Genomic DNA, 15,993 nt, shown 5'->3' on the forward strand with positions numbered 1-15,993 from the left:
TAATCCACAGCATTGCTAAGTCTGGTATAATAATAATAGAAAAAAAAAAAAAAACAAACAAACGAAGCATAACTAAAACATTTGTGAGAAATATGCAAAAGAGAGGACTCTACATACATTAAAAAAATCACTCAGGGGAGAACTTTTTTGAGCCTCAGGTTTAGCAACTTCACTCCATATCTGTATGAAGTATAACCTTAAAAAAAAAATACTACAGAAAACAAATAGTTTCCCAGAAGAGAAAAGGCCATACACAGTACAAATGCAAAAAATACCTTCTGAATATCTTTCCTTAGATCAAGCTCCAGATACTCAAGTGGAGTCTGTATAGACAATCATAAAGAGAGTGAATATTTATCACATGACAAAAGATACATTCAATAATCAGAAGTACTTTAATCATCTTACAAGAAGCTCAATAGCATAAATCCAGACCTTTGTTTGATCACGTATAACAAACAGCAGTGTAGTCTTACGGGGGCTGAATAAACGCATCATCACCTATGTGCACCATGGAAAATGATGGACTATAACATATGATGAATCCATCCACAAAGACACTTTAGCCGCAGGCATATAAATGGCAAATCAATACCTGGAAAACTATTTTAAGAAGGGGTTTATTGGCAGCATGCTCTCGACCAATATCATGGCACCATCTGTTAAAGAATAATATAAATCATATTTTGAGACTTTACATAATAGTTTAATTTATTAGGTTGAATTGATTTTTTAATATAGTATCAGAGTCTTATTGACTAAGTAGTCATGAGTTCGAATATCATCATCCTCATTCTATTTGATTTAAATTAAGCACAAGGTAGTATATAAATATATGTAAGTTTCAAACTCAAAGGCTTTCACTTGAAGGGGTGTGTTGGAAAATAATATAAATCATATCTACGAACCCCATTTAATAACTTAAACTTTTAGGTTGAATTAGTTCTCTGATATGGTATCAGAGTCTTGATAACTAAGCGGTTACAAGTTTGATATGGTATCAGAGTCTTGATGACTAAGCGGTCACAAGTTCGAATCTCATCATCCAGATCAGGACTTCTTATGGGTGGCACATAAAGTTTATTTGGAGTGTATTTTGGATCTGGTTTGGTTCTTATTAATGAATATAAGTTTGGTCCACATCAGGTTCAAAGTTGGCTTGAATTAATTAAAATGTTAGGATCAGATCAAATATATTTGGGATTGATTTCCTAATTCTACAAGGATTTAAGTAAGCAAAATATTTTTAAAAATTCAAGGAAATTTTGTTCATTATTTTACCTATTATTTAGAAGAATATTTATCAATAAATGAGGAAGTTTTCTAGTTAACAAAAGATGCTAGGGGGCTGCCAGATCTAATTTTCTAAACTTGGAAGGATTAATTAATGATTCTTCTAGTCTCGAAAGAAAACTAAATTGACAACTATAAAAAAGAGAGATTTTCTTCATTAATTATCCATGTAAAACAAGAAAACTATCCATGTAAAATAAGAAAACAAAAAACAACAAGGCAAGATAACTTCATAATCAATTTCATATTCAGATAAGATTTCTTAGTATATTTAGGACTTCTTATGGGTGACAAATCTAATTCTAGCATATCTAGGATATTAATTTTGGATTTTTATTATTTTCTTCTTAATTTTTAGTTTATTATTACTTATTTGAGTCAATTTTGTAAGTGGGCTCAAATCAACCCACATATGGGATCCATTAGAGTTATTTGAAACATTATATAAGTTTTTTATATGCTGAAAAGTAGGAACGAGGAATTTATGAAATAAACTTGTATTTTATATGATGCAATGCATTATCTTTGTTGGGACAAAGATCAAATATGACTTATCAAGGTATAACTAACCTTGTGGCATCATTCATTTCAATTCTAATAGTGTTAAGGTCTTGGAACAGGTTTTCCTAGTATCACACTTCTCAAACCTGATTCTTGACTTCCTTAGAGGCATATCATCCTTGTTGGGGATTGTATGACCACGTGATTAAGAGGTTTACATCAGTTGGTATCAGAGTTAGGCTCCGAAATCAAGTTATATCCCTTTATCTATTTGTTTCGTGATAATTTCTCTTTGTCTATCTTCTTTTTGTTTCGATTCAGTATTTTTTTCTTCATGATAATTTCTTTTTTTCTATCTTCTTTTTGTTTCGGGTTAGTATTTTCTTTCTTTCTTGGGTTTATTCTTATTATTATATGGTTTTTTGTGTTCTAGTTAGGGAAAATAAAAAAAGAAAGCAATTAGAAAATGTTATTTGGGTTAAGACAGGTTTGTAACACATCTGTTTCGCAACAATATATCAAACTTATCATAATTAACTCAAAAATAATATTCTCGTTATTTAATGTGAAATCACACTAAATATCAAATTTCAAGTCATTTGGACATCGTTGGGCCTAGGTTCTAAATTTGGGTTTTAAAGGAGTTGTTACGCGTCCATATATCAAATCGGGTTTTGTCTTAATTATCCATGACAAATAAGAAAACCAAGCACAACAAGGCAAGAAGACTTCAGAATCAATTTTATATTTAGATAAGATTTCCTAGTCTATTTTTGACTTCTTATGGGTGGCAAATTTAATTCTAGCATATCTAGGATATTAATTTTGGATTTTTATTATTTTCTTCTTAGTATTTGGTTTATTATTACTTATTTGGATCAATTTTGTAAGTGTGCTCAAATCAGCCGACATATACGATCCATTAGGGTTATTTGAAATATTATATAAGTTTTTTTATGCTGAAAAGCAGGAACAATGAATTTATGAAATAAACTTGTATTTTTCATGATGCAACATGTTATCTTTGCTGGAAAAAAAGATTAAATCTGACTTATCAAGGTATAACTAACATTGTGGCGACATTTGTTTCAATTCCAATAGTGTTGGTGTTTTAGAACAGGTTTTCATTGTGTCATACTTATCAAACCTAATTCTTAGCTTTCTTGGGAAAGTATCATCTTCGTTGGGGATTGCTTGACCGTTTGATCAAGAGGTTCGCATTAGTTGGTATCAAAGCACATATCATCATCCTTATTTATTTGATAAAAATTACGTATAAGATAATGTGGGTCTATGTAAGTTTTAAACCCAAAGGCTTTCACTTAAAAGGATATGTTAGAGAATAATATAAATCATATGTTGGAATCTCATTTAATAGTTTAAGTTTTTGGGTTGAATTGATTCTTTAACACCATTTGCATATAATATGCAAGTTTTAATTATAACAAGAAGTGAAAACTCTAAGTGCATTTGTGTGCATAATGTCTCATCAACCTATAGCTTAACCTGAACAATTTGTCACCTTAATTGGCAGATTTATTTTATGTGGTTGTCTTGATCAAACACGACCTAATCAATAAGTCATGCATAATATTGAATGGTGTTTCACTGTAGCAATTAGGCAAAGTGTGTCATAGCATAAGAGCAAAAGATGGTTAAATAAAACATATATAAATGCTAAACAAACTTAACTCACATGTTTATCAATATAATGTCTGAAATCGCTAGAGCAAAAAGCGCACTTTGTTTCTCAAATCTTGTATCATCCTGAAAAGCATCAAATATTTCAATATATGAATAGTATCAACATTCCCCTGATACATGACTTCATTCGATACACTAACTTATTAGAATTATTATTTAGTTCATTTGCCTTCTTCAAATAGCATGCAGGATTGTTAGCCTTATAAATTACAAATATAGTAGAATATTATAACAAAAGCTAAATGATATGGGAAAATCACTATACATCAAAAGACCTTTTACTATGGATTGTAATAATAGTTTCATTTTTAATTTTTCATCTTTTCACGCAAGGTGTTTATATGGCTTTCTTTTTCTTCCTCATCAAATGGGTGGCACCCGTACTATTAAAGAAGTGTATGTGATGCTTTTTGGTGGCCAAATTTGGCCATTATAACTATAACAAAAGCTAAATATCACTAGTGATAGATTGTTTGTGTTTTTTCTTCTCTTTCCTAATAACTAAAATACACAATGATCTTTTTCATTTGTTGTTTGTCAAATCAAGTATGTTTGTCATACCCAAGTACTTTGAGTCTAGCATGGTTTCTAAACCTATGCACCTTGGATCTGGCATGATTTGTCAGACTCAATACGCTTAGATTTAGCATAGTTGTCAAACTCATATCACTTGTGACTAAAGCCAAGCTCCTAGGTCTACAAGACTTGTGTTTAGGTCCAAAAATTTAAACCTTTTCAAAAACATAATTAGACTGCAAAAACAAACATTGCCTCATTCAAGCATGATTTTTCATGCATATATAGTAGAACTTAATTACAAACTCTTTTTTGTTTGTGCAATTTATTTTATAAACTTTTTATATTTGAAGAGGAAATAATGGAAAAATATTGAGTTCCAAGTAATTTATCTCAAGTCTTCAAAAATAAGCCTTTTTGTATTAAACATAGTGGATGAAAATATTAATTTTATATTTTCATCCAAGTGTTGGACAGTTTATAAAGGGTTCATGCTTTTTAAATTTTGAGATGTTGCATGATCTAATTGTCAAAGTTTGTTACAAGAAGAATTTATTCTAAATTACAACTATTAATATATATATATGAAAATTTGAAATATATGATCATAAAAGAAAACTTTTGAATTGATATATTATGTTGTAAGAAAAGAAAATATTGTATATGTAAAAGACTTATTGTCCTTTTAACTATCTTAATTTGTACAATTTTGTAAATGATTTCTTCACTAAAATTAGAAATTAATAAAAAAAAGGGTGAATTTTAGGAAAGTGTGTGGCTAATGTCCCAAAATTAAAAAAAAAAGAAATATAGAAAAGATGACAAAGATAAAAATACAAAATAAATATATTTTTATAACAATTATAAGTGAATTCCTATATTTTCAAAAAAAAAATGCATAGGTCTAGCATGGTTGTTAGGCCAAGACACTTGAGTATAGTATGGTTGCTAGAGTCAAGCACAGGCCTACTAGACCCAAACAGCTTAAATCTGACAATCATGTACAAATATAATGTGGACTACGACACAGTTCACTATAAACTTGTATAATGGATTTTCGAAGCTTTAAAGGCTTGGGATAGGGCTAATGTTATTTTTTTACATAAAGTTAAATTATTATTTTGTCATTTGCTTCAAAAAATTGAAGCCCTAGTTGTAGGGGTATTTCGATATTTTTTATAAGCTCATTGGTCATTAAATATTTCAATGGGAGTATAGTAGTTTTTTTTATAATTATTTGCATAATAAAATATTATTTTACCTATAAGGTTAACAAAATTAAAATACATTGCTTAGGGATTTTTTAGCCTTTCACAAATTATTAAATAGTTAAAATACATATTTAGCTTTTGAAAAGATTAAAAAAAAAAACAATAAGCTTTGCATATAGGGGCATTTTTGTTCTTTTACATTGTTTTTTGTATAATTTTCCATAATCATGGATGATATTTTTAATATTTTAATATTATTTTATTATTTTTAAATTCAAAATTTTAGTCTTGAACTCATATTTACTTGAGTCTAACAAATAAACAAGATTCAAATTACTTGGTTGTCTGACCCAAATAATATGAGTATGACATGTTTATCAACATGGATCTAGCATGATTGTCACACCCAAGTGTTATGGGTGTGGTAATAGTTTTAGACTTAAGTTTTTTAAATTTAATATGGCTGTTAGATCTAAAATATTTTTAATATTTAAAAATACAAATATAATGTGGACTACGACACAGTCCACTGTAAACTTGCATGGTGGATTTTCGAAGCTTTAAAGGCTTGGGATGGGGCTAATGTTATCTTTTCACATAAAGTTAAATTATCATTTTGTCATTTGCTTCAAAAAATTGAAGCCCTAGTTGTAGGGGTATTTCGATATTTTTTATAAGCTCATTGGTCATTAAATATTTCAATGGGAGTATAGTAGTTTTTTTTATAATTATTTGCATAATAAAATATTATTTTACCTATAAGGTTAACAAAATTAAAATACATTGCTTAGGGATTTTTTAGCCTTTCACAAATTATTAAATAGTTAAAATACATATTTAGCTTTTGAAAAGATTAAAAAAAAAACAATAAGCTTTGAATATAGGGGCATTTTTGTTCTTTTACGTTGTTTTTTGTATAATTTTATATAATCATGGATGACATTTTGATATTTTAATATTGTTTTATTATTTTTAAATTCAAAATTTTAGCCTTGAACTCATATTTACTTAAGTCTAGCAAATAAACAAAACCCAAATTACTTGGACATCTGACTCAAATAACATGAGTATGACATGTTTACCAACATGGGTCTAGCATGGTTGCCACACTCCAGTGTCATGGGTGTGATAATAGTTCTAGACTTAAGTGTTTTAAATTTAATATGGCCGTCAAATCTAAAATATTTAAAATATTTTTTATATTTAAAGAAAATTGATATTTACCTTAATATCATATGAAAAGCAAGGGTATTATAATATTGCAATGCTCAATACCTGACCTCTTTCCCTGCTATCAGTTCCCTCGAGGTCCATGACCACTATGGAAGGCTCGATACTAGTACACGTATCAATCCAAATGCCCTTTGTCGTTTGACTCCTGGAATATAATTAGATTGCTTTAAGTTTTATGATGAAAAAAAAAAGTGAAAAGGAGAGAAATATAATGTGAATATGGATGTGTACTAAGTCCAAGCTTGAGATAGTATTTGTTGTTATATTTGTGGTTATTTTTAAAAATATTTTTTATTTTAAAATATTTTAAAATAATTTTTATTTTATTGTTTAAAATTTTATTTTTAATATCATTACATCAAAACAATTAACCAATACTAAAAAACTTAATTTTAAATAAAATAAAAAATCAAGAATTTTAAAAAATATAGTTAAACCGTAAAAACAAAAGAAATTTGGACATTTCAAACGAGTTCTCTAACAAAAATAGGCATAAGATATAATTTAAATGTTATATCAAACTGAAATTTTACAAACATATTCTAGATGCCCAAATTCCTATAGTGTTAGCTCGCTAATGCCAACCAAAATCAGGATCATGTCCAAATTAGACCTAGAAGGTATTATTTTTCTAGTTATTTTTTGGATTCTTTTCTATATTAGTTTTCATAATCTTATTTGATTTAAATTTCATTAATTATTGGGTCGGTTGTAACTCTTATTTGAACAGTTTAACAGTTTCATATGTTATTTTTCTAAACAAATTTAAGAATTATTAATATTCAGAATTTTCTCTATAATTTTAAGGCTTGAAAAACTCTTAGTTTCTTTCTTTCGTTACACACTGCTTTCATAATGAAAGCAGCAAGAAACAAACAAATGATTCTCCCTTTTAAAGTCAGAACTCCATAAATGTAATAACAAACCGTCCCCTGTAGGCGTCCATCTCCTTGAATTTTGTCCGAAATGTACGATTCAATAGAGTGCTCTTCCCTGTTCACGAAAAAAGAATGAAAAAAAAAATCAAATTAAATCCTCAACCCCATGTCTGAAACACCCTGTCAACTTAGAATTCCATTATTTATATGAAATCTTGAACTTTAACCCAACAGTTGGATCTAATTTTCTTGTGTGATGAGGGGTTAGTGACCTGTCGCGGCCAGTTCGTCATAAGTCTTGCAACTATCCTATAAACTTGACGAAACTGACATTACACTATGAAAACAGAATTAAAATGTATATATAGAAGAAACAACCTTGAGTCAAACTCCAAAAAGCAAAAGAAAATGATCGTATTAATCTTGAAAACACCTACATACCACTACTTTGCGGACCCAGAATTGAAACACAAGCATAATTGGCACCACACTCCGACATTTTAGTGGCTCTCATGAAGTTCTCTAGGCCTTCAACATTGAACACTCCATTTCCATCTATCAGTTGTGTGCCACAGCAATCCTGTTCTTCTTGCCCCCTTGCACTCATTGGATTTTTAAACAGGATTTGTATAGTACATGCAAAGTGTTAGACGCGTAGAGAAGAGAGATCAGTTTTCGTATAGAGTGTAAGTTTTAGCAGAAAGGTGAAGTGAGCCAAGATAAAAGGTCATGCCGTCCTAGCGGAGCCACAGATGAAGTTTTGCAGGCCTCCGATTTGACAGGGAACGTAAGAGTTCAGTAACTTCTTTTTTTTCAGAATTCTTTACCATAATTTCAAGACTTCTCTAAACAAGTCAATGTCTTGTATAAGTTTATTGTTAAATAAGACCTTCAATTATCAAAAGAAAATTTCGAGTAATTAAATATTCTGAAATCATGTTATAATTGGGTTTCTGAATTGAGAAATTAATGATCATTGATTACTTCACACCAATTCACCAATCACAAACTCTTACATTTAAATAAATGGTCGTTAAGTTGTTATATTTATTTTGACGAGAAAGAAAGAAACTAGAAGTTCATAAGTTTTAAAATTACAATTAAGTTATAGATAAAAAGTTTTAAAAAATTTAACAATTAATTAAAAATTATGTTTGTTTTTACAAGAGATTTAGAGTTTTATCGAAGGTCCGACGACAAGTTTAACTTGGGATATTTCCTAGAACCAACACCGAAAACAACGTTTCTATATAATAACATTTTCCCTATTTTTTTTTTTTATACAAAGTGATTTTCATAAAGCTAAGGATAAGAAAGGGACGAAGGTAACAAAGTTACGTGAAAGCTGGGAATTAATCAGTGCGACTTTAGTTATGTAATGAATGATATTTTAAAAAATAATAATTTTTGATTAATATTGATCTAATAAATTTAGCAAGAAAATATTGATCTACTATAGTTGAATTATAATATTTTATTCTTTGAAAGAATACATGCTTATTTTTTATTTTTTTTCTTACCAAACAATGGTGACCAAAAGTAAGAGCTTCATGGTAAATCAGTCAGGAAAGATATGCTGAAATATTCATTAAAGATATTTTTAAGTTACAAGTATTTTTATGATATGCCATCACTTGTATATATAGATGCTTGAGATAAAAATTAGAAATTAAATTTTGTAATATAGTTATAGAAGTGAAATTCTAAATGAATTCATTATCAAACCGCCCAAGACCGATAACAAGATATAAGGCTTGAAGCCCATAGCATACAAAACTAGCTCAAATGCAAAATAAAACCAGCCCAACGCTTCCTAAATAGTTATCTCTTCGTCGACTATCCTGAAATTATATAAAAAGAGATTCTATAGATTTAATATTATTATTATTTTATTCAATTTAAAATATTATTTTAGCTATGTTTCAAATATTTAAATAGTATATTTTCCAAGTCAATATATCAAACTGAATCGAGTTTAACAATTATTTCTAATTCAAAGGTCAATATACATTAAGGAAATTGATTGAATTTAAAACACGGTGTGCTAAGTTCTTGAGGTTTGATTCATGAAAATTGGATTTGTTTTTTTTTCTTATTATCATCATCGTTGGTAGATTTGAATTCATGAGAGACGGTAGGGATGAAGTTTCCTTGTTGACAAACTAGGCATAAAATAACAAGAGACTAGTCTCCTTGTTGTTTGATGAGATTATCAACGAGTAACCATTTACATATTGGCCTTTTTAATGTTAATTTATATAATCTTGATTAATTAAAAATTTAATTTGTAATTGATTCACTGCATCAAGGTTCTAGGGATTTGTATTGAATGTCAATTCCATACGTTTCCAACACTCTTCTCATTGATCACCAAATAAATATATAAATAAATGAAATTTTAATTGAATCTTTAATAAAGTAAGCACATGAAAATAATGTGTTTCGAAATTCAACTATTTTAAAAAAAAAATTAAAAACATTATTTTAAATTAATATATTTAGTAATTTTAGATTATTTTGATATACTAACATTAAAAATAAAAACTAAAACATTAAAAAAATAATTTTAATATATTTTAAAATTAAAAAAAACTTTTTTAAAAATAATATTTATCTTTATTTTAAATATCTCTCCATAAGCTTAGACTATATCAGGAAGAAACATGTACAAGTAGAGTTGGCAAAGCAAACCTAGTAACAACTAGCCATTTAGCTTGGATTTCACATCAGAATTTATGACTGTTTTTATAAAAAAATGATTTGATAATAATAACAGATTAAAGCATTTTTCTTGTCATCCCTCCAATCATATACATATATAGAGAAAATAATGCATCTAAATATTCAAGATAATTAACCAAGCATAAAAATAACAGAATTAAAATCATTTTAACATTAAAGATGAATTGATTTATCAAAAAAACAAAAAAACAAGTAGAAGAAGAAAGCAAGAAACCAAATGGGGTAAAACAAATTCACAATTTCAAATTAAAAGAAAAGGATAAAAATAGTTTATAGTTTCTAAAATATATTTTATAATAACATTGCAAGGTATAATAATAAAGAGTTGACCATTAATTAATCTAATGATTGTCATTAGCATACTTAAAACTAAGAATATTCAAACCCCATTTCGTTAATGACATGACATTCAAAAAAAAATATTCAAGAAACCAAGTCGAAGCAAAGAAGGAAATGAAATTGTAATAAAAAAAATAATTAACTACCTCAATTAAACCAAGTTCAGGAGCTGGAGATTCATTAATTAAATGAATTGATTAGCTGAAAGTTTCCCATTTTAATACGGCACCGTTTTCAGCCAAACAGAGAGGCAGAGAGCGTGATGGAGAGCAGAAACGGAAATATTTTTATGGCGGGAGAGAGAAGTGGACAGAGGGAATGATTGTGTACGGGTGGAACACATGAGTTGATGGGAGGTAGAGTTCTGTATGGTTACGTGGCATCTTTCAGTGGATGGAGTGGTGAAGTTTATGTGTGATAGGTTGCAGTGGAGAATGAGAGATAGTGACGTCATGTTAGGTTTGTGTCTTGACGAGTATCTAGGACTTAAATCTGGGATCTTACTTGTGTCTTAATTTGCATTTATTATGTTTTAATTACTAAGAGATAGATTTTTCTTGCTTTGTGTTATATATGTATTAATCTCCTCTAATGACTAACAGATACATAAAAAAATATTTTTATTTTTAAACCCAAGTTTAATGAATTTGCTCTAAAAAAAATATATAATAATTTTATTTTGTGAATTCATAATGAAATGTAAATATACACATTGTAAATTATTGAGTTTTTTTAGTTTTTTTTATAATATATTTGATAATGTGATATGATGTTTTTTAAAAAAATATTTTTATTTAAAAATATATCAAAATATTTTTTATATTTTTTTCATTTTGATATAATATAATAAAATTAGAAAAACACTAAAAAGCATCAATATAATTTTTTAAAAAATTAAAAATTAAAACAAAAAACACTTTAACTTGTAACAAGCTTGCATCCAATGGTGGTGTTATGATATAAAAATAAAAGTAGTCTCACTTTTGTCCCCGAAACTTTCATCAAACAAAAGAAAGGAAGAATATCTTTTTGGAGTCGGAACCTAAAGGATATAGCATGTGTTGGGGTGGAGGAGAGGAGGATAGATCATGGAAGTAACAAGGAGGAAACTTGACGACAACAAAACCCTAAGAATTTCAACTACTCTTTTTCAAGACTGGGTCTCATCTTCATATTTCATGCCGATACAACCGGAGTATAATTTATTTATTTTTTAAAAAAAATTAAAATCTATTGATACAAACTAAATCCAACCCAGGTTTGGTTATATCAACCAAATAATAAGTTAATTTAACTCAGTTAAGCTAGATTTTCTTAAAAGAATATCAAAACCAAAATCAAGTTTAAAGTCTCAATTTTTTTTAGATTAACCCACCATTTTAATCCAAGCTTAACAATTATCGAGAACTACAAAGAATTCTATGAGGGAGTAATTTGACTCTAGATGGTGCGTAAAAAAATTTAAAAATCAATTAAATTGAAAAAATAAAAAAAATAATTAAAAAATCAAATCATGAAAAAAACCCATTAAAATTTAAAAAAACCTAACTTGTTCAGTTCAATTTCAATTTTATAAATCTAAAAATAAAAAAAAAAAAACAGAACGAACAGAATTTAAACTAGAAAAATTAGAAAAAACTTAGCAAAATCAGAAAAATTAAAAACTAAGTCAAACTAAAAAAATTAAATCAAATGTAGTTGAACTAGTTTATTCTAAAAAAATAAATTAAATTAAAACGAATTGATTTAAACTGGATTTAATTTAAAAAATAATTTGATTTTTTTTATAAAAATCAAATCAAATTAAAAAAAAAAAAAAAGGAGAGAAAGGGAGAGGCTGGAACTTGCATATTCTTTATCATATGTACTCTCTCGCTAGAGGAGGAAAAAAAGGTTGCAACTTTAGTACACCCTTTTGTCAGAAATATACAGCAAGGCTACCGAACTAGCCAAAAGGGACGTCCTCTCCCTTTCTCTCTCCTTCTCCCCTCCTCTGAATTCTCACAAAGAAGAAGAAAAATGAAAAAAAAAATAAAAATAAAAGGACACAACTTTTGTCCGTCACAGCCTTCTTTCACAGGAAGAAAGCACAGACAGGCACCAATAATAGCATCAAAAAACACAATGGCAGTATCGTAAATCTCAGCCAAGGTATCCTTCAGAGATCATTGACTAGTCCACCAGTCTGAGAAGCACTGGACAGAATAAATGATAGATGGATAGGTTCTATCCCTCTTTTCCTTTTGTAGAGAGTGTACACACGCTCCAATCATAGAGGTTAGCCAATTGGGGACCCCACAAGACTCTCGGCCCTCTTTGTACATGACCTGTTTCTACTTATCTAGGGCGCGTGAGTTCACTATTTCTCGAGTGATTCTACTTTTAAGAAAAATCCATATATATTTCAAGAAATAATGATACAAGGGATTTAATGCAAGTGATGGACATGTTGAAATACTTGTCTAAATCATATAGATTTGAAGCACAATTGGACCTACCATATATACACTATTCAAGAATCATAAAGCTAATAAAAAAAAATTGATGATCAAGTTCTAAGTTTTTTTTATTTTATTTTGAACGATTTTAATATATGTTTTAACGTGCATTCCATCCCCTTTATTGCATAAAAAAATTATTTTTCAACAACATTTCTAATATAAAAATTAATTAAATCTTATTAATATTATGGTATCATATATTTTTTATTTGAAAATATATTAGAATATTTTTTTATTTAATTTATTTTCAACATTTATCTATTAAAATAATTGAAAAATACTAAGTAAAATATAAATTTAATATTTTTTCAAGTCGAATATAATTTTAATGGTACTTAAATATATGATTACAAAGACAAAAACAATAAATCTTCAGCATGCATGCTTGCAACTTTAACAACAACAACTTATAAACAAGGTAAAACAAAATAGCAATAATCATCTTCTTAACGAATTTGTAACACATTTGATATCCATAGGGGATCTCGAGTTCAAGTTTTACTCTTGTGGTCTAAAAATGAATACAAGTCAAATTTCATTTAGTGCAATCATTGTTTATAGCTCAAAGACGACTACATGATCTCCATCAACTAGAAGCTTCCCGATGCCCTACATTGCACTTTTGAATTTCGACAAAAATATAAATCAACCCTAGTTGAGTGTCCACACATAATATGTTATAAACTTCAAAAGGATAAGTAGAGTGATAATTCATGGAGATGGGTCTAAAAATGACATAGATTACATAAGATTATGAATGATGTACAATGAAAATGGGATTAATGATAACAATAATGATGATGATCAAAGTGAGTAGATGAAAGTTTTTACTCACTGATTAAAGTGATCATAACAATAATAGGAGTATTATTATTTTGGACCTGATGACTGGTTCTTATGAGAAGCGAGAGCAAGGATTGAATTAGCGAGCTTGTTAATGGCATCAACTAAACCACTAATGCCTTGCCTGTTGATTTCTGTCTTGGATTCCTCGATCTTGAGTCTTCTCTCATGCAAACTCAAGAGATCTCTGTGTCTTCTTTCTTCTCTCTCATCACAGGCCTGAATTGCTTCTGCAATGATAGAAGCACTTTTGGAAATGGCAGTGCCCACTTCTTGTGAGGTGCTTGCACTGGCAGTGCCACCACTGGTTCCTTCCCCACCTTCACCGCCTCTTCTCCTTCTCTTTGCTGGCGAGTCTGAATACTCACTTGTATCAGAATCTGAGCTATCACACATCTCCAAAACATGAAAATGTGGAACCAAACCAATCAATACTAACTGAATATGTATAGTTATAATTATACATGCTAAGCTATGCTATGCTATGCTATAAATAAATTCTATGTTGATGAGATCATCCAACAGTCATTTCTGTCCACACAATCAAACCAAAAACTGTAATGGGTTCTTGCAGAAAAGGCAGTTTACGCTAATCAAAGTATATATGCCAACATTTTTTGGTGTTCAAGTTCATTAATGCATAAGAACACAAATATATTACATCTTAAAATCTCAATGTTTTAGAACTGCAATGATCACTCAAGCACTTGCTGTGTTTTAGCTAAGACAGAGCTGTTATGAAGGAAAATGCAATTCGATATGACAGGAGCAAGATGTCTTCTTTTGTACATGAAAGTACACACGATTTAGAAAGAATGTCTGCCGAGAAGAAGAAGAGGAAAGAATCAAGCTGGAGGATTTCATAGATGGAGATTCAAAGAGAGGGAGAGGGAGAGGGAGTGTGTGTGTACCTACTGTGCGAAATGACTCAGGAAATTGGATTGGAGGAGGTGGTTGAGCTTGTGGTTGTTGTGATGGTGGTGGGCGGGGAGGAGGTAGAGGTAATGCAGGAGTTGGAGCAGCTGAGACCTGATGCTGCAAAAGAGGAGGCAGTACTGAAGGCTGAACATCAGTTATTGGTCTCTCTACCACATAGCCTGTGTTAGGATTAGAACCTGACCCACCAGCAGCTGTAAGCATCCTCTGTTGACCACCTCTCCTCTCCACAACCTGCACTAATTCCTCATATATCTGAGGCAACATGTTACTAGGCAAGTTTCTCTCTTTTCGTTCATTCTTTTCAAGCTTCCAGTAAGACCCATTCCTTTCTCCTGTCTCAGCAATTTTCCTCTCATAATCTCTAACTTTCTTGTAATCTCTCATTAAATTATCCCATTTGTCATTGCACTGGTTTTGGCTCCTCAAACACTCTTGTTTCCAACAATAATCTTCAACCCATTTCCATCTAAGCTCTGTCGGTTTGCTTCTCCCTTCTGCACTATCACTTCTTTTCATTCTCCTCTCATCATCCATTCTTTTTGCTTCAATCAACACCATAGTCTCACTAACTGTCCAGTTACCTTTCTTATATTCCCTTATCAAACTCTTACCACCTTGATCGGCCATCATGATCACTACACAACTACTTAGGTTAAATGCATGCAAAGCTCTTGACCTTTGCAGCTAGTAAGACATAAAAAGAGGGAGACAAGTGAAGTGCTTAAAGAAGGAAGGAATGAAGTGTTGAGAAGAGGAGGAATGAGCCAAGAAGCAAAGAGAATGGGTCCAATTGGTCTTTGTCCTTCGCTCCCTTTTTTAGAGACTTTGATTTGATGCGGGTGTTCAAAGCAGTCAAATCTTTACTAAGATTGCTAATTTAGGCAAAAAATAATAATAATCACACTAATGTGGGCTACCTTAACAAGTATAAGTGGTTCTATAACATGACATTAATAACCAGCCCGCTTTCACTATCTTTGCCTCAAAATTCTCAACCTTTTTTAGCTTTTAGTTAGATTGCACTCCCTTTAAAATCTTCAAAAATCCTGATAGATGAAGGTTCAAATCTAAAACTACTTATGCAAGCCACTGCTCCCTACACATCGAGGGAAAACCATGAGAGAGACCCTACACATCGAGGGAAACCATGAGAGAGACACAAAGGGGTGACGAAGAAAGGAGGAGAAAGGACCAATTAGCTCCATTCAAACTGACATATCTGCAAACCCAAAAAGTAACTGACATATCTGCAAATCCAAAAAATTTAAGGTGAGATAACTATTGTATTTGAAA

General features: G+C 29.9%; 1 protein-coding gene across 4 annotated transcripts; it reads right to left on the minus strand.

Annotated features, from left to right (window-relative positions):
• Positions 1–13,583: 13,583 nt before the first annotated feature.
• On the minus strand, positions 13,584–15,480 carry LOC105108621 (protein enabled homolog). 4 transcript variants are annotated; one of them, XM_011002992.1, is made up of 2 exons: positions 14,677–15,480; positions 13,584–14,157 (listed from the first exon to the last, which is right to left on the minus strand). In XM_011002992.1, the coding sequence occupies exons 1-2, from the start codon at positions 15,328–15,330 to the stop codon at positions 13,789–13,791; spliced, it is 1,023 nt and encodes a 340-aa protein (XP_011001294.1). In that variant the 5' UTR covers positions 15,331–15,480; the 3' UTR covers positions 13,584–13,788. The 4 variants fall into 4 exon arrangements, with proteins under 4 accessions (XP_011001294.1, XP_011001296.1, XP_011001298.1 ...); XM_011002994.1 differs by having other exon boundaries at positions 13,584–14,141; positions 14,673–15,480; XM_011002996.1 differs by having other exon boundaries at positions 13,844–14,141.
• Between the last annotated feature and the right edge of the window lie 513 nt (positions 15,481–15,993).

Source organism: Populus euphratica, unplaced genomic scaffold (assembly GCF_000495115.2).
Source record: "Populus euphratica unplaced genomic scaffold, PopEup_1.0 scaffold195.1, whole genome shotgun sequence".
NCBI lineage: Eukaryota > Viridiplantae > Streptophyta > Magnoliopsida > Malpighiales > Salicaceae > Populus > Populus euphratica.